This window comes from Mustela lutreola, chromosome 5, assembly GCF_030435805.1.
Source record: "Mustela lutreola isolate mMusLut2 chromosome 5, mMusLut2.pri, whole genome shotgun sequence".
NCBI lineage: Eukaryota > Metazoa > Chordata > Mammalia > Carnivora > Mustelidae > Mustela > Mustela lutreola.
The window spans coordinates 94,726,782-94,746,084 of record NC_081294.1 but is presented as its reverse complement, the minus strand read 5'-3'; the positions used below and the strand labels follow the sequence as shown (position 1 = coordinate 94,746,084).

The 19,303-nt window shown below is 39.7% G+C and overlaps 1 protein-coding gene across 2 annotated transcripts in view; it reads right to left on the bottom strand.

Annotated features, from left to right (window-relative positions):
* NLN (neurolysin) overlaps positions 1 to 19,303 on the bottom strand; it is a 98,208-nt gene that overhangs the window by 31,520 nt on the left and 47,385 nt on the right. For both annotated transcript variants that reach the window (XM_059175099.1, XM_059175098.1), the window contains exons 4-7: positions 10,061 to 10,168; positions 7,210 to 7,312; positions 6,445 to 6,605; positions 398 to 533 (exon numbers count right to left, since the gene is read on the bottom strand). In XM_059175099.1, the coding sequence (XP_059031082.1) occupies positions 398 to 533; positions 6,445 to 6,605; positions 7,210 to 7,312; positions 10,061 to 10,168 (508 nt within the window). The remainder of the gene's footprint in view (positions 1 to 397; positions 534 to 6,444; positions 6,606 to 7,209; positions 7,313 to 10,060; positions 10,169 to 19,303) is intronic.

Here is a 19,303-nt window from a genome sequence, read left to right as displayed (position 1 = left end):
ACAATTTCTATACTGTGCTTAATTTTGACTATTTCACTTTCTCCCTAATTTACTTTAATTTAAAATTGGCATGTTCTCATCTGAGTTATCCTCTTGACTGCCTATATTCACCTACTCTCTTACAGGCCTCATCAGAATTAGGTCACTTTGTATCTTCCCTAAGTTCCCTTCTTTCTCTTTAGAGGGCTTCTCAGGCCATTGCCTTCACCTCACGCTCTGGGGTTGCCTCTCACACTGCTAGGTCCCGTAAAGAGCCAAATACATGTTTATCTTACATTTGTGACAAACTGTGAAGCACAAATACGTAACAAGAGCATATGCATTTAGGTAAATACAGTGAAACAGTCAAAGAAGAAGAAAAATGGAAATATACAACTGATTTTAAAAAAGACCCAACCTAGAAAGGCTGTTACATGGCTTGTACTCTTCGCGGTGTTCATTTCAAGGACAAAGTCAGCATGTGTGCTATAGCCAAGCAGTCTGGCTACTTTGGCCCGCAGAGGAAGTAGCTGCTGCAGAATTATGGTGTTTTCCTAGTAATAAACAATGACAAAAACACAGACTAATCATTAATTGGATCCAAAGCATTAAAAGGAAGTTATTACATATATCTGTAGGTTGGCAAAATTGTCAATTATTTTTAAACCATCTCAACCTCCTAATAAATGATTCCACTTCACCATTAAAGACAAAAAAAAAAATTCATGATCTAATTTTACTTCTGAAATCACTGACTTTTTAAGCCTCCGGAGATTGCTATGAAGTCTTAATAAAATTGTAGGTATTATAAACTTGAAGTGAAAAAGTAATCTTAAGGACTACAGGGATTCCACATTTAATTCCACTGACAAGACTACAACAAATCTTTTAAATTTGTTTCTGGTACTTATAAATACATATAAGCACAAGTTTGCCACTTTAATTTCACACCCATTAGTACGGCTATTATATGAACATTAGAAAATAGAAAATAGTGTTAATGAGGATGTGAAGAATTTGGAGATTTTGTATACTGCTGATGCAAATGTAACAAGTGTAGCTGCTGTGGAAAACAGTATTGTAAGTCCTTAAAAAAATTAAACACATAATTACCATATGATCTAGCAGTTCTACTTGTGGATGTGTGTTCCACAGGAACTCAAAGAGATACCTGTACACCTGTGTTTACTACACCACCATGAGAATAACAGCCAAGTAGCCCAAATGTCCATTAGTGGAAGAATGCATAAAGAAAATGTGGTATAGGGGCATCTGGGTGGCTCAGTTGGTTAAGCGAATGCCTTTGGCTCAGGTCATGATCCTGGAGTCCTGAGATCGAGTCCCACATCAGGTTCCCTGTTAGGCAGGGAGTCTGCTTCTCCCTCTGACTCTCCCCCTTCTCATGCTCACTCTCTCTTTCTCTCTCTCAAATAAATAAAATCTTTAAAAAAGAAATAAGAAAATGTGGTATAGACATACAATGTAATATTATTCAGTCTTAAAAGGGAAAGAGATTTTCATACATGCTAAACCATAACTTGAAGGTATTACGCTAAGTAAAGTAAGTCAGTCATAAAAGTATAAATATTGTATGATTCCAACTTACATGAGGTTCCTAAGAGTTAAATTCATAGAGCCAGAAAGGAAAACAGTGGATGCCAGGGGTTGGGAGTGGGGGAGCAAGGTTGGGAGTTAGCATTTAATGGGTACAGCTTCAGCTAGAAAAGACAAAAAACCCTGAAGACACATGGTGGTGATGTTTGCACAGCAATGTGAACGTACTTAATGCCACGGAACCCTTTGCATGTACGGATGTTGCAGAGATTTATCTCAAGTCATTACAAAAATTTTTTTTTATGTATGTATTAAGAAAACAAGCAATGATATTGCTTTATTTTTTTAACAATGAAAGGAAAAGTAATCTCCTAGAGACTAATAAATGTTGAGGTCAAAGAAAAATTACCCCTCAAGGATGAAATCATATTTATAGACACGTTTCTAAGGATGATCACATGTTCAAGATCAGGCTACCCAGGTTCATATAGGCTCCACCATTTCCCAGAGCTTACTATCGACTGTCAATTTTCTTGAAATCTCTCTCCTATCCCCCACCCCAACAATTCTTTCTTTTAGTAAAAGGATTTTCTGAGTTTTTACTGGACACAGGATACCTAGCCTTCCTTAAAACTATTTGTGGCCACATGATCTACAATGGGACAAGGGACTCTCAAAGAGGTGATGAGTAAAATTCCGGAGTCATCTCTGTATAAATACTTGTCTTGCCAGCTGCGACCAGCACATGACAACACTGACTTAAGAGGCCATAATACCGTGGACGGCAGTGCTAACTTCCCCAGCTCTGGATCACTCACCTCTGTACCGTTAGTTGCAAGAGAAATAAACCTTTCTTCAAAAACTGTGATAAAACATATAGAACAACTACAACAAAAATGCCACTTTAACCATTTAAAAAATTGTTCAAGACTTTAGTTAACAGGCGTGTGCCGTCTAACTTTTTGGAAAAAAAATCAAGTCGTAAACTTTTTTTTAAAAAAGATTATTTATTTATTTGACAGACAGAGATCACAAGTAGGCAGAGAGGCAGGCAGAGAGAGAGGAGGAAGCAGACTCCCCGCCGAGCAGAGAGCCCGATGTGGGGCTCAATCCCAAGACCCTGAGATCATGACCTGAGCCGAAGGCAGAGGCCTTAACGCAATGAGCCACCCAGATGCCCCACAAGTTGTAAATTTTTATTACAAATTAAAAATGAGGTCCCGGGACGCCTGGGTGGCTCAGTTGGTTAAGCAGCTGCCTTCGGCTCAGGTCATGATCCCAGCGTCCTGGGATCGAGTCCCACATCGGGCTCCTTGCTCCACGGGGAGCCTGCTTCTCCCTCTGACTCTGCCTTCCACTCTGTCTGCCTGTGCTTGCTTTCGCTCGCTCGCTCTCTGACAAATAAATAAATAAAATCTTAAAAAAAAAAAAAATTATTATAAAAAAAAAAATAAATAAAAATGAGGTCCCTAAAAATCTCAACTTGACCAGTTATGAAACAATATTAAAAACCTTTCATGATGGGTTGAGAAAAATCAGGCTTAAAACAAAACAAAACAAAACCCAAACCAAATACATTTATCATTACCAAAAAGGGGCATTTTTTTGTAAAAATAGAAACCCCATGGTGCATAGATCACGCAGATTAGAAATTCTGGTTACCTGTTTAATGGGTACAGTGCAAGCAGTTAAGGTCTTTGGCTACATTCTCTTGCTCTTTTTTTTTTTTTTTAAATTTCTTATTTTTAAATTTTTTTTAAATAAACATATAATGTATTTTTATCCCCAGGGGTACAGGTCTGTGAATCGCTACTTTTGCTCATTTTTTATTCCTGGAATTTCTTATCTACCTCCTCCTGTTGGATGACTAAACCAAATCATGTCAGTGATTTTCTTAGCCTTGCACTGTCAGGCTTGTAAGCCAACCAACTCTCAGCTGTAAATTGGCTGTTTTTGCTTCTGTGAAATCTCATGGTTTGGGGTTTTCTGGACATCTGCATGGGTCATTGAGGTGAAATTGGCAGGGATCTCGAGGTGCTTCTGACATTGGTTCTCATTTTAATTTTCCTTACTTTCTTCAAAGCGTCCTCTTCAGAGGGTAGATGGTCTCTGCCAAGGAGGACCCCTGCAGAATCATCTCCCTGGCCTGCCTTGCTCTCCTGAACCCTGCCTGTCAGCGCCCTCCAGGGCTTATCCCTGCGCGGGAGGGCTGGAGGAGTGGTCGCTGCCAATGGTCAGGTGCAGTCAGGTGGGAACTGGGGCCTGCAGGCGGGCTGGCCTTCTTCTGCACAGGTACTTCCCGGGGTTATTTTTTATGACAGTCTGATATACAAACATACCTTCCTTGGTCTCATTCCTGTTGACAGAACTACTTTACTGTTTCCGGAACCTTTGTTGTAATGACTTTGCTGTTGCCCATGGCCACCGTGGAGGCGATGGTCCCAGGCTACTGTGCCTGGTGTTTGAAGAGCAGAGGGTGGGCAGGGGCTGGTAACCTCCCCCAACTTGCTGCTCCTCCTGGTGACAGTGATGGGGACTGGGCCAGCTAGGGCAGCTGTGCCTCCTCCTGGGTGTGGTGGTAACTAGGCCATGGGGGTGGGGCTGCTCAGGGCTCTCTGGGGTCCACTCTCCTTCCCACTCTTGCCAGAACTCCCATTTTAGCCATTTTTAAGTGCATAACTCAGTGGCACTAATTGCACTCGGTTCACACTGTTGTGCAACCACTACCACTGTTTCCAAAACTTTTCCAACACCCCAAACGGAAACTTGGTAACCATCAAACAGTAATTCCCCAGTGGTCCCAGCCTCTGCCAACCACTAATCCTTTCTGAAGAGAAACAGCTTTTATCTTATTTGAGTCACTGGGCTTTTGGTTGGTTTTTGTGTAGCTGCTTAACCTGTACCCTTACACACACAGAGGCTGCTACTAGGAATAAGGTACTGCTCTAAGAAAAAGGAAAGATGTATACGAAGAGAAAGTGAGGACCGAGACATTGCTGGCTGGGAAGCTGGCAATCCTCAGTATACCATGGGTAACATTTGTTAAAATGATTTCACGTCATAACTTGGAAGGCAGAACAATTACCTACTGAGACTTTGCTCTGGGGGAACTGCTGGGGAAGAACTAATGTTGGTGCATGTTTGTTGCTATTTGGACTTTTAGAAAGATTATATGAGAGAGATGAACTCAACTGAGACCATTCAGTTTGCAAAGATGGAAGGAAAAGACTTCTACTACAAGAGATTCTGGCTGTGGCTTACAATCTAGGACTTGAGATGGCTGGCAGAGCCAATTGCTCTGTCCTCCAAATATCAGGAGAAAAGACTGTCACTCAGAGTTACTGAACTGCAGAAATTAAAGAATGCTGCTTTCAAGCCCACTGTTTCAGAAGGCCCCAAAGCAGATTCTATTAAATCGAGGAAAAGCAAGATGGACAGGATTTATGAGTCAATGTAAAAAGATCCAGTAGGTTTAAGAACAACTGACCAGGCACCTGGGTGGCTCAGTGGGTTAAACCTCTGCCTTCAGCTCAGGTCATGATCTCAGGGTCCTGGGATTGAGTCCTACATCGGGCCCTCCGCTTGGCAGGGAGCCTGCTTCCTCCTCTCTCTCTGCCTGCCTCTCTGCCTACTTGTGTTCTCTCTCTGTCAAATAAATAAATAAAATCTTAAAAAAACAACAAATGACCAAAAAATTATTTGGGTAGAATTATTTTAACATGAATCTGGACATAAACAGACAAGATACCTACTAAGTTTTTGAAGGTAATATATTACCAAAGGCATCATGAGCTTTCCCTACAAAAGCTTGTGGTTATTTGATCTCTAAAGCAATCCTCAGGCTTCAAACCAGCATCAGCAGGAATCTTTACTAGTAGCTGCCCAGGATACGGTTGTGGAGGGTAACAGATAAGAAAGAATTCTTGGCAGGCAAGACCAGGGATCAGTAGTACAATGGCTAAATAAATTTCTGCTCGAAAAAAAAACACCAAATCACTTTAATGAGCTATCCCAGGAACTTCATCAGAGCAAGGAATCCTCACAATTCCTGCCAGTTTTTGAAAATTGGTATGTGCCTGCTGTATGTTTCCCATTCTTTCCTTGTCCTTATAGGGGTTTTTAGTGTGGTTACTGTGTTCCTAGTCTACCAGTGGCTGTGTGTTCTGGGGATGAACAGAACAGACCACATGCCCTCTCTTTCATAGGCTGCTAGATCATGAGGAAGCTACAAGTGGGGAGGGGTCCTGACATCATGGTCTTTGGGCTCACGGCCATAACTGGTTATAATCTGGCATATAGTGAATGGGTTCACACAGGCACTCACAGTGATCCGGAGAGCCAGAGAGGCAAACGGTGATGGAGAGGTCTAGCTGACTCTGAGAATGTGTTTCTAATTATTCCTTTTTACCTTTTGGTAACAGAGTTCCCTCAGACTCCATTTCCCAGATTCCCCTACAGCTAGATATATGTCTAGTTGATGGAATCTGAGTCAATAGGAGGTGAATGGACTTGATGTATGTTATTTCCAGGTCTTCTTAAAGGTGCTGTCTCTGTCTTCTACTTTCCCTCTTCCAAACAGGCTGGGAAATGGTGATAGCTGGGATGGCCTTGGAAGTCACTTGCTGAGGATTGGGAGGTACTCCACCAGCCCTGGACTGCTGACTTCATAAAAGAATACAACTTTTAGTTTATTTAACCCATTCTATTTTAATTAGAACTGCTTAGCTGTGTCTGCACCAAGGTTCCCAGTAAGCCAGGGAAGCGCTAACAGCCTTTAGGAATCAGGAGGCATAATACTCAAATAGGCATGTTGGTCTCTGAGTTGACTTCAACACTAGTAAACAACGCAAACCCTTTTCTTAAAAATCTCCATGAAAACAACAACAACAAAAAGACAAACATTCAGAGTACCTCTTTGCACCTCGTATTAAAAGCCATTTCCATCTTCCTTCTAGTTTCAGGGATACAACATTTCTTCATGACAGGAAAATAGTGTGGATATTTTAAGGTAATTTTATACTTGTCATCATCTGTCTTTTCTAAACTGTCAATGAAATCATCAGGAAGAGCACCTGCAAAAAATCATTTTTTCATACATCAATTTTTCTACTCATTATTAGTTTATTTAGCATTGGCATAGTGCCTTTAAGAAGCTCTAGGAATTCTGTGGAGTAATTAAAATTCAAGTAAAATAATGACAATCCTTACAATATCATTTGACGTTCCTGGAATGGGGGTGGTGATTAGAGGACAGGTGGCTTAGGAGATGGTAATTCAAAATGTGAATAGGCTTCAGTGCACTTGTGCAGATGGTGTTTTGATGGAGAACAGGCAAAACTAAGCCAAGAAAGATCCAGAACAGGTTAAGAAGAGACTAGTGTAAGTTACAATGTAGGCAATATTATAAGGCAAAAAATTTCAAGGTACTGAAGGCATAAGTTACCAAGAAATATTATGAAATCTCCTTTGAAATGTCTCTAGAAATAGTTTACACATTTTTATTAGCATACAACCTAAGCATGGTTCAGCTGTCTTTTTTGTAGAAGTGGTAATGGGTTCTGTAGAAAGTATAGGGTCATTTTTTAAAGACTTCTTTCAACTTTGATCTGGCAAACTGTGAGGTAACATTCTTTTCCTAACTTATATTATTTAACCAGGAAAAATTCAGAATTTTACCAAGTTCAGCCTTGGAAAATACAAGGAAGGTATCATCCTCATTGAGGTTTTTGTTGAAGTCAATACATAGCTCACTCATTCTTTTCTTCATGGCTTTGATTTCCTGAACAGAAGATACAAATATAGAATATTAGCAATAAAATGAAATCTTCACTTTAATGCTATGAGTCAAATAAGTTTCACTTTAATATGAAGATTGGCTTCTATGGCCAACCCTCAGAAAGTATGTTTTTTAAAGATGTGTGTCATAAAAGTTTCCTGCAGTCTTCTACGCTGTGTCCATGAGGATCTTTATGCAACATGTACAAAAAGGCAATCCCAGGGATGTGTTAGAAATTAGTCATAAACTGGGCACCTGGGTGGCTCAGCTGGTTAAGAGACTGTCTTTGGCTCAGGTCATGATCCCAGAGTCCAAGGATCAAGTCTTGCATCAGGCACCCTGCTGAGTGGGGCATCTGCTTCTCCCTCTGACCTTCTTCCCTCTCATGCTCTTTCTCATTCTTTCTCTCAAATAAATAAATAAAACCTTAAAAAAAAATAATTGTAAGCTTGTAAGAACTAAATAAGTTTAGGAGGTATAGTCAAAGCAGACTCAGGCACATAATATATACACACAATAAATAGCTGCTGGGTGAATGAATGATTCTAGTTACCTGTTAATAATTAACATATTTTAGTCTTTTCCATTCAAAGTTTTAATACAGAAATCAGTATTTGGTGCCATAGTAAACTGAGAGAGAATCAATTCTATTGTTGCTTTGGAAAACAGGTTATGTCTTAGTTTTATAGATCTTTGTAAATTAAGTTGATATGGGCCTTAACATTTGTATAAAAACTATTAGGTAAGAAATCAAAGGAAACCACAAGAAAAAACATGAAACATTTTTATTAACCTGCCCCTTCTTCTAAAAATGCTAGATAATGAAATTCACATTAACCATAACGGTTTTCAAACACAGCCTCAACATTACCCGGGAATTTGTTAGAAACGCGTATCTTGAGACCCACAAATGAAACACAAAGTCTGAGAGGTGGGACACTGTACTCAGAGTTTTGCTGTAAACCATCACTTGGCCTGGATGTCTTGCTTACTGTTCTACTGTGTAGAAGAATGACTTGGTAATTCTGATGTGCACTAAAGTTGAGTCTGCTGATGGAACACATACTGCACAGTACTGTTTTTGGACACTCTGGTTATCATCCCAAGTTCCCTTCTACCTCTCCCCCATTCTACATTAGTCCTTTAATTTTGGTGCGACCTACACCTGAAGTTCTAGGGTAACTCTATACCAGTTAGGTAATCTCATCCCTACTAAAGTATGGACTGGTTCAGGTAAGCCAGGCATGGCATTCTCCTGACTAAAGAGGGATTCAGGATTAGGCATATGCTCCAACTTGGGCCACTAAGACAGGAGGGGAGGTTCGAGGGAGCCTTTTCTAAGTTCTTCTGGATGGTGGATCTTCTAGTTATACAAGCAAATAAATCTATTTTATTGTTTAAACAATGTCAATGGTTTTGTCAGTTGTAAATACATTTCAATTAATACAATGCCCCTAATGGAAATGATGCCTGACCTGGAAGACAAAAGGTAGGGTAAGTGAGATTAGTCACACATTTCTCCTCTAACTAGGCTTAAGAGGATACAAGGTGTTCAAAGGGCATTTAGATGACAGAAAGGTACCTGTATCTCAGTGGTACCTTCAGTTGTATCTACTGTGCTGACATCACTTGGTTTGGATGTCTTTCACACTTGTTTCCTATTCTATTGTTAGAATAACCTGGAAACAGATCAAAGGTTACATTTCCTGTCCAAGAAGAATGATTTAATTCTGGAGCTGGGTTTACTTCTGAAACTGGAAGACGGGATCAGCATTAGACAAAAAAAGTTTGAGAAGCACTTTTCAGTAGCTAATCTGTCTTCCTTTAAAGGGCATAGGTAGTAAGCCCTTGAGCAACAGAGATTTGAACCATCTGGGGCAAATATATAGATTTTTTTCAATAAAGTTCAATACTATAAATGTGTTTTTTCTTCCTTGTAATTTTCTCAACATTGTCTTTTTTCTGGCTTACTTTAAGAAGACAGTATATATAAAACATGAAACACATGAAACACATGTTAATCAACTATGTTATGGGTAAAGCTTCTGGTCAATAGCAGGATGTTAGTAGTTACATTTTTGGGGAGTAAGAAGTTATATAGATTTTTGAATGTGTGGGGGGTTGCCACCTCAACCCCCAGGTTGTTCAAGGGTCAACAGTTTTTTTTTTTTTTTTAAGATCTTATTTATTTATTTGACATAGATTGAGCACAAGCAGGCAGAAAGGCAGGCAGGGGGAGAGGGAGAAACAGGCTCCCCACTGAGCAGGGAGCCTGATGCTGGACCCAATCCCAGGACGGTGGGATCATGACCTGAGCCGAAGGCAGTTGCTTAACCAACTGAGCCACCCAAGTGCCCTCAATCATAGGATATTCTATTCCAAATTGCTTATATTAAAACTCTCCATCATAAAAATTTTATTACCAGTGACCAAGGGAGTGTCAATGCTAATCATCTACTAAAACCTGGAACCAGCTATAAGAAAATGTATACTACAGCAGGGAAAATAAGCCCAGCACACATGAAACAAATATAATTTGCAGAGGATTAAAAAAAAAATTATCAGTTGTCTGTAAGTCACCATGAGATGAAGAGGAGCTGTAGAATTTAAAACCACTGACTACCAAATACACTGTAAATGGATTTATATTATGCATTATTTTCTATATTACAAATATGTTGTTTCCCAATCTGTTTGTTGTATTTTATTTATTCTTTTTTTTTCCAATAAGAAAAAGAAACATAAACTCACATTTTGTACTTGTTCTGGAAGATGGAGCCCGTTCCTTTTTCCCATTTTAATGGACTTCTCCAAGTATCTTCTGGCTTCAGGTTTTATCTTACTCAGATCACATGTTTCCTGAAATTAAAGAGTGTGACAACCATTTCTGTTACAATAATGCATCGGTAAATTATAAACTGCGAGACCAAAGCAAATTTATTCATCATCTCTGTTGGGCTATGAAGCACATAGGTGATTACGAGGCAGGTTCTTTTGAAGACCTAATTCTTTTATGCTTTAGTGAGCTCTGCTATTTAAAAAAGAAGAATTAAATAACTAAAAAGCTAACCAGAATTGCCTTGCCTTGCATCAGAATCAAGAGTGCCTGTACCACTTGAAAGTGTGATAATAGAAACATTTGCATAACCTCATTCTGAGCATTCTCTATGACCATGGTCTTTTTCAAAAAACATATTCCTTATCACAAATCATCTGGATTTAATTTCCCCATCATTTGCTAACCTGGTTCCACTTGAGAGGGAAGAATAGAAATAATGGGCAAATTCTACACAAATGGAGAGTGGGACTCTCTTGCCAACATACCAAACAAGGACAGCTGGATAAAACCCCAGCCAAAGGCTTCCAACACTTCAAAAATGCCTTAGTGTCATTTGGCAAGAGAGATCAAGAGACTACAGCAAGCAGCATATGAGCAAGTATCTGGGGAAAATGAGTCAACACTGCACAAAAAGGAGGAAAGCTGGACAGAACATTTGAACCTGTATGCAGCAATACAAACAACATCACTCAAAAGAATGGAGGGCCCTAGAGGAGAATGGAAAATTCTCCCAGCAATAGTAAGGTAATAAAAACACCAGATGTTTCTTTAAAACAGGTGGCAGAATATACATGGCACATCTGGATGGCTGGCCAGTTCATGGTCCCTGGGAGGAACTGCACTCTGGACAGACTCAGCAGGTGTAATGGATTCAGTTTGGGTGAGAGCCAATGAGGGACATCTGTCTCTAAAGCCTTAGAGACCTACTACTGGGTGCACTCTCTCTCCATCAAGACCTGGGCTGCCCACCTTTCGGCTTTATATTTTCCCAACTAAATACATCTTTGAAAGAGCAATGTTTAGCTTTAGAGCCCTCATTTTAGATTGCTGGTGTAAGGCTTTTGCTGCTATGATTCTGTAATTTTTCACATTACGTTGCAGCAGGTAAATAGCTATATTTTATTTTTAAAAAATCTTCTATTTATTTACTTGGGGGGGGCAAAGAGAGAGAGAGAGAAAAAGCATGCATGAGTAGGTGGGGGGGATACAGAAAGAGAGGGAGAATCAGACTCCCCACTGAGCAGGGAGCTCTACATGGGGGCTCAATCCCAGGACCCTGAGATCATGACCTGAGCTGAAGACAGATGCTTGACCAACTGAGCCACCTATCCTCCTCCAAATAACGATATATTTTTAAAAAAGATTTTATTTATTTATTTGACAGAGAGAGATCACAAGTACACAGAGAGGCAGGCAGAGAGAAAGGGGGAAGTAGGCTCCCTGCTGAGCAGAGAGCCCAACGTGGGGCTCAATCCCCAGACCCTGAGATCATGACCTGAGCTGAAGGCAGAGGCTTTAACCCACTGAGCCACCCAGGCGCCCCCAAATAACCGTATTTTAACTGAGGGTACTACTTAATACAACAATCTGTATCTCACTTTGCCTATCGATACAAAATTTTATGTTCCAGTACTGAAGCATTTTTGTGCATGCATTACTCATTGTTTCCTCTGCGTTTATTCTCAGTGGAGGTAGAGAACAGTTAGACTCCTTTTTCCATAATAACCTCCTTTTACATCCTTGGAGAACTTCTGAGCATGCTGGCATGACTGGAGTTGGAACCCTCCCTAAGAGGCACTGGTGCACACTGGGATCCCAGCAGCAGGTGCCTGAAACAGGAAGAAACCCATAATGGCCAGGGAGATAACAGGGCTGTGGGCTGGCTCCCTTAGGGATGGCTAACAGTTCAAGTCAGAGTGTTCATGTGCAAGTGATTAACCTGGGTTGATCAGGGTTTTTTTTTTTTGTTTGTTTTTTTAAGATTGTACTTACTTATGGGAGAGAGAGAAAGCGAGAGAAGGAACACAAGCACAGGGGAGCTGGAGAGGGAGAAGTAGGCTTCCCGCCAAAAGCAAGGAACCCGATGTGGGACTAGATCCCAGGATGCCAGGATCATGACCTGAGCCGGAGGTAAGACACTCAATGACTGAGCCACCCAGGCCTCCCTTAAGGGTGGTTTTGACAGCACCGGAAAGTATATCCTGAGGTGCGGGGCACAGCAATAGGAGTTTCTAGAAGGCATAATACTGGATGTTGTAAGGTTGGGGAGCATCTAGGTGGGAGCTATGTGTAGCAGGGACAGAGGAAAAATATCTCCCAAGAGAAGGGCCTGGAAAGAGCTGGGTAAGCTGTGAAGGACCCAAACAAACAGGTGGAGATCCTGAGCAGAGGGCATTCCCAGCAGGGTGGTGAGCCAAGGCAGAAGCTGGGCACCCTGCTGGAGAACAGTGTCCCAGGTACTTGGGTTCTTGGGTTCACCTGGTCACAATGGCCGTGAGCTTAGAGCAAAGGCTCAAGACAAGTCTCAGCAGCTGAGGTAAGAAGAATTCTCACTCTGTGCTTTGCTCAGTCAGGAAGGGCTCTCAAAAGAGGAGTGCCTGGCCTTGCTGCATCTTGGAGTACTCAGGCTGCTACTTCAGAAAGCCCAGATTAAGCACACTCAGTACAGAAAACTCAAACTCATGGTCCTGAGGAGGTAAAAATGACAGACTCCCCAAAAAGGTAAGACAAGCATAAACAGGCAGAAGGATGTTTTGAGAAAAATCTGACCCAAATCAGTTCTAGTTAAAATATCACTATCTACACTGAAATATTTGAGCACAGAAATGACATGTAACATAATTCTGACTCAACTGTAACCAGGCACCGTCTGCCAGTCAGACTCTGAGGTCTCAGGAATCTCTGGAGGGCTCTTTACTCCTGTAAAGCACTTCTAAAATGTGCTTCTAAAGCACATTCCTATCCCAGAGCTGATCATATGAATATTCTCCCTTATAATCTCCAGGCAAGATCAGAATTACTGCTTAAGGATTTTCTAACGAAATCTTTACTACTCTGCTGTAGTTGACTCTTCCTTCCTGAATAAGAATTTAATCCACTTGAGAGTTTGTTTCGAGGTTCTAGCAGGGGAGCTCAGCTACTCATATACCCTTGACTATGGACTCTGGGAAACTGAGGGTTTCAGAGGGAAGGGGGATGGAGGGATGGGTTGGCCCAGTGATGGGTATTCAGGAGGGCAAGTATTGCATGGAGCACTGAGTTTTATAAAAACAAGCAATGAATCATGGAACACTACATCAAAAACTAATGATGTACTGTATGGTGACTAACATAACATAATAAGAAAAAAAAATTTAATCCACTTGATTTAAAACCAGGTCTCAGACCTCTTTGGGTGAAGCTTCTCCTCTTTAGGGGTGGGGGAACGCGTAAAGTGCTCTTTGGTAATTTTCAAATTCGTATCATCTGACAGTAAAGGCTCTTACTTTATTTAATCTCTGGGTGAGAAAATTTAGTTTCCTCCTAACCTCTTCTGGTAACAGAGAGGTTTTATATAAAAGTATGAATGCATGAGTATACACACACTTACACATGTCCTTGTACACTCATTTCACAGACAAGAAAGCTGAAGTTAAATGATCTTCCTAAGATCACTCAGCTATTTATTAGTAAAAATGGACAGAAAGAAAATCTGCAAAATTCTTTCTCTGGTCTTTTTTTTTTTTTTTTTTTTTTTAAGATTTTATTTATTTGGGGGCGCCTGGGTGGCTCAGTGGGTTAAGCCGCTGCCTTCGGCTCAGGTCATGATCTCAGGGTCCTGGGATCGAGTCCCGCATCGGGCTCTCTGCTCAGCGGGGAGCCTGCTTCCTCCTCTCTCTCTCTGCCTGCCTCTCTGCCTACTTGTGATCTCCCTCTGTCAAATAAATAAATAAAATCTTTAAAAAAAAAAAAAAGATTTTATTTATTTGACAGAGAACACAAGTAGGCAGAGAGGCAGGCAGAGGGAGAGAGAGGGAAGTAGGCTCCCTGCTGAGTAGAGAGCCCGATTCGGGGCTCAATCCCAGGACCCTAGGATCATGACCCGAGCCAAAGCAGAGGCTTTAACCCACTGAGCCACCCAGGAGCCCCCTTACTTTGGTCTTTCCCCCAATATATTATACCACTACATTATAACACCTTAGTTTGTTATCATTCTTCAAAATTTCATTATAAATAAGTAAAAATTTTCTTAATTTCTCTCCAATCCTCCCTAACTTCTACACATAACTGTGTCCTTTTCTTTGCCAGACCCTCACATTTCCAGTATGAAAAACAGATAAATAAAAAATAATTTTCAGTGGGACCTTCTATATTGTGTATACAAAGTAGAAATTATGATGTTGTTAAAATTGCCCTGAAAGTTGAGACAGTGTATTTCTTTGAATATCATTTAGAAAAATGGATTCATAAACTGTGGATACACTACACAATAGAAGATAACAAAAGTGTAGACTACAGGTCCTTTTGCAAAAACTAAGGGCATAACTGACTTAATTAAATGAGTTATATTTGTAATTCCTTTCTTTCCTGTTCTTTCTTTTAGATTTCTGACTAATGTGAAGAGGCCATTTTTAGGTAGCTGCCTGGGGTCAGGGATAGGGCAAACAAAGGCCTGCTTCCTGACATACTCAACACATTCTACACACTACGACAAGAGTCCCTGCTTTGGTGTGAGCCAGAGACCCAGTGAGGACATCGGGAGTGGGCAACCATACTGCGTGAAGACACATTTTAACTGGGACTAGTTCAGGTCCATTCAGCGTACACTCACTGGGCTCCCACCTATGCCACGCACTGGAGAAATAAAGACAAATGTCCTTGAGGTGCTCTAAATAATATGAAGGAAAACAAACATATTAGCAGATAATGGCAGCATCAGGTAGTGAGAGAAAAGAGAGTCAAGTACTTGGGAAGCGCAAGAGTGGGGTCTGGCTAATGGAGAAACTAAGGCAAGGTAGTTGATGTGTTCTATTAGGTCTCCAGGCTTTTAAAGCCTCACAAAGCTACAAGTTTCAGTAGTACTGATTACGACCAATAACTAGACTTAAATGTTTAAAAATCAAGAAGGAATGGTGTAGGTTAAGAAAATTACAATTACTATGCTGAATTTTGGACTTAGTTTTTTCCTTTGCCTGCCTTCCTTTCTTTCTTCTTCTTCTTCTTCCTTTTTTTCCCCGATGGTCTTAAGGCACTGGTGAACAGGCCTCATAACTGGTAGAGTAGGAAACTATACAATGCTTAAAAGAATCTTTACTTAATCCCATGACCTATTCTTTTACACTCTGACATTAAAACTTTAAGTCACTCATTGGCTAAGATGAACTGGCCTGACCAAAGCCAAGGGCTCTGAAAAAAATGTAAACAATATTACAATAGATACCTGTATTTCTCCAGTCAGCTGGCAGCACTGAGACTCTGACTTCCCTAAAGAACCCCTCTTCTGTGCTTATTAGTTAGCAGTCCACTGGAATAAAATACTATATGCCTTGATTGTTTTAACATGGAGACACTGCACATTTTTCTCACCAACATGGTGTGAAAGAGGGTCTATGAAACCTCTGTTGGCTTATCAGCCAACAGTTAAGAAACCTTTGTCGGGACTGGGAAACACCAAGAGCTGTGGCCCTGACTGGCTTTGGGACAGATCTGTAGCTAAAGGAATGAGGAAATGCTTGTTTTAATTTCTTTCTTTTTTAAAAAAATTTTTTTAATTTTTAAAAATTTCTTTTCAGTGTACCAGAGTTCATTGTTTATGCACCACACCCAGTGCTCCATGCAATACGTGCCCTCCATAATACCCACCACTGGGCTCACCCAACTTCCCACCACCCCCCGCCCCTTCAAAACCCTCAGACTGTTTTTCGGAGTCCATAGTCTCTCATAGTTCATCTACCCCTCCAATCTGAATTGTTTTAATTTCTTAATCTTTTTATTTTTTTCCCCTTTTGGTAGAATTAGGGCTAAATTTAACCTGTAAAATCTGCATGTAATATTTTTAATCTATAAGTGAATAAAATTACATACATACACGTTATAATGACAAATTAAATCCACCCATTAATTTGTGAAATAGAACAGTAACAGCACTGCTACATTTACCTGTGCAAGAGATCATCCTTCTCCTGACTTTTACCCTAAACATCTTTTCCAGTTTTACCACTTATATATACATTGTTTAGTTCTGTTTCTTTTTGAGCTTGCCAAAAATGATATCTCACTGATGCAGTGTTCTGCAACTTTTTTCTTTCATTGTTACTAAGATTCAGCTCTGCTGTTGCATGCTGCTGTAGTTTATTTACTGCTATAAAATATTACAATGTAAATATACTAAAATTTATTGGTGCCTTTTCCTTCTGGTGGAAATCTGAGTTTTTTCAGCACTTTGCTATTATAACGTTGCCATGAATATTTGTCCAATTTCACCTGTGTACAAACGCAAAGGTATTTCTAGGTAAACAGTGAGCTGGGGGACAGCAAGGATATGCTGAGTTGTGAAGAATGTGAGATCCAACTTCAAATACTAAATTTTTCTCCAAATTAATTACTAGCCTAATTTTTTAATTAATTTACACCTTTACCGGCAGTGCATAAACATTCCCACTGATTCACATTCACAGACACTGGCCATTGTTAGACTTCTTTATTTTTGCCAGTCTGGTAAGTAAAAATGGTATCTTATTGTGACCTTCATTTGCACTTCCTCAATTACTAATGAGGCTGAACATCTTTTCACGTTAAATTGCCATTTGTGTTTTTTCTGAAATATCTTTTCATGTCATTTGCCAATTTTCCTTTTTTTTAATTTTTATTTTTAAAAAGATTTTATTTATTTATTTGACAGTAGATGGAGAGGCAGGCAGAGAGAGAAATAGAGAGAGAGGGAAGCAGGCACCCCGCCGAGCAAAGAGCCCGATGCGGGACTCGATCCCAGGACCCTGAGATCACGACCCGAGCCGAAGGCAGCGGCTTAACCCACTGAGCCACCCAGGTGCCCCGCCAATTTTCCTTTTGGGATGTTTGCCTTTTTTACTGATTATAATAAGTCTTTATTATAGGTACTATTGATACATTAAAAAGCCCAAATTAGCACACATGAGGCATCATGGAGATGCCCAGACATGACAGGTAGAGATATCTGGTTGGCTTCTACATGCTTCAGCTCCAGCCACCACTGCCTTCAACCCATGCAAGACCCCATGCCAGAACTACCCAAATGATTCCTTTCTCAATTCCTGATCCACAGAATCCATGACAGAAAATAAAATGATTGCTGCTATTTTCAGCCAGTAAGTTTTGAATAGGATATATACATCAATAGACAACTGGAAGCCTTATTGAGCACAGATATTGCATAAAAAATTGTGAAAGTAATTTCATATTTCTATTCAACGATCCTAAGTAACGAATAACATGAAAGCCGAAAAAACATTTTGTATTAATAGTAATAATTAATAATAATATATTGTATTATTATTGTAATTATTGCCTACCTTGGTGCTATCTTGAGATCTCAGTATTATTCAGAGCACTTTCATTTTAGTAGATCACGCCTGAAACTGCTGATTTCATATAAATTTAGGATTCTATTACCCAGCTTAATGAAGGCTGGGTATTACATCATGATTGCCATATTTTACTTACAACATAACAAAGAAAAAGAAATAGAATACTTAGATACATCTAATTGGTCTTTTTAAAACTGATTTGGGAGAGAGACAGAGACACACAACAAGGAGTGGGGCAGGGCAGAGGGAGAGAGAGAATCTTAAGCAGGTTCCATGCCCACTGTGGAGCCTGACTTAAGGCTTGAAGTCACAACCCTGAAAGGACAAAATTTCATTTTATCTGAGCCAAAATCAAGAGCTGGATGCTTAAGCAACTGAGCCACCCAGGTGACCCTAACTTAGTCTTTTAGTTACGAATGGGATGAGATTTATCATTTGTTAAAATGTCCAATGCTACCAGAAAGCTCATAGATAGTTTCAGATTTTAAAAAATACTGCCTAAATACCGAGTAATATATAGAATTGTTGAATACCTGAAACTGATTTAACACTGTATGTTAACTATACCAGAATAAAATAAAATAAAATAAAATAAAATAAAATAAACACTGCTTAAATAAACACAACTATTTTTCAAGGAAAGTGTTTGAAGGTAACTAAATTCACTAAACAAGCTCCAGTGCATTGAAAAAATTACTAATTCTTTTTATTATTCTGATCTAGCCATAAGAGACATTGTAAAAGCTTTTAAAAATGGTAACACAACAATTGACATGTATAGTAATAATTGCTCTTTTAGAGAAAAGGAGAAATTATGGAAACAACTCTGAAACTACTGTATATTATCACAATACAAACCTGAATTTAAGTAGTCCCAACAAATGAACAAATATGAACCCTCAGTGTCTAGTTGGTATAATACACTAGCGTATTACACAGGCAGAAGTTTGTTCCTAATTTAATGGGATCAGATCACAATATATACAAAATTTAAAAATGTAACAAAGAAATCTAAAGTAACAAACCTCCCACATTTTGATAATATTCATAAAAATCAGAGAAAAACATTAGATAGGACATATAACATTAAGATGGCAATACCTTGAGGCTAGAAAATTCCAAAGGAAAACTTAGAGGTCAGAATGAAAACAGAGTTGATCAAAGGAAGTTAGAAATTCTGGGAAAAAGTTCTAAATAAGTATATAATATAGAGCTAGAAAGAAAATTAGATTTTGGGGGTATGAAATAAAAAATAGGAGACTAGTGATGGTTGAGTGGCTCATTGGCTAACGCCTTCGGCTCAGGTCACAACTTCAGGGTCCTAGGATTGAGCCCAGCCCTGGGCTCCCTGCCCAGCGGGAAGCCTGCTTCTCCCTCTGCCTGCTGCTCCTCCTGCTTGTGCTCACACTCTTTCTGACAAACAAATAAAATCTTAAAAAAAAAATAGGAAATTGTAATTTGAATCACAAAGAATAATAACTGGGCTCAAAGAATAAAACAATGTAAATAATAAGGAACAGTCATAAAGTTATTATAATGTTATTTTTATAGTGCTAAAGATGAACAGTTATGAACCAAGGAGACGAATATAAATTACAGGGAGAAAACTGC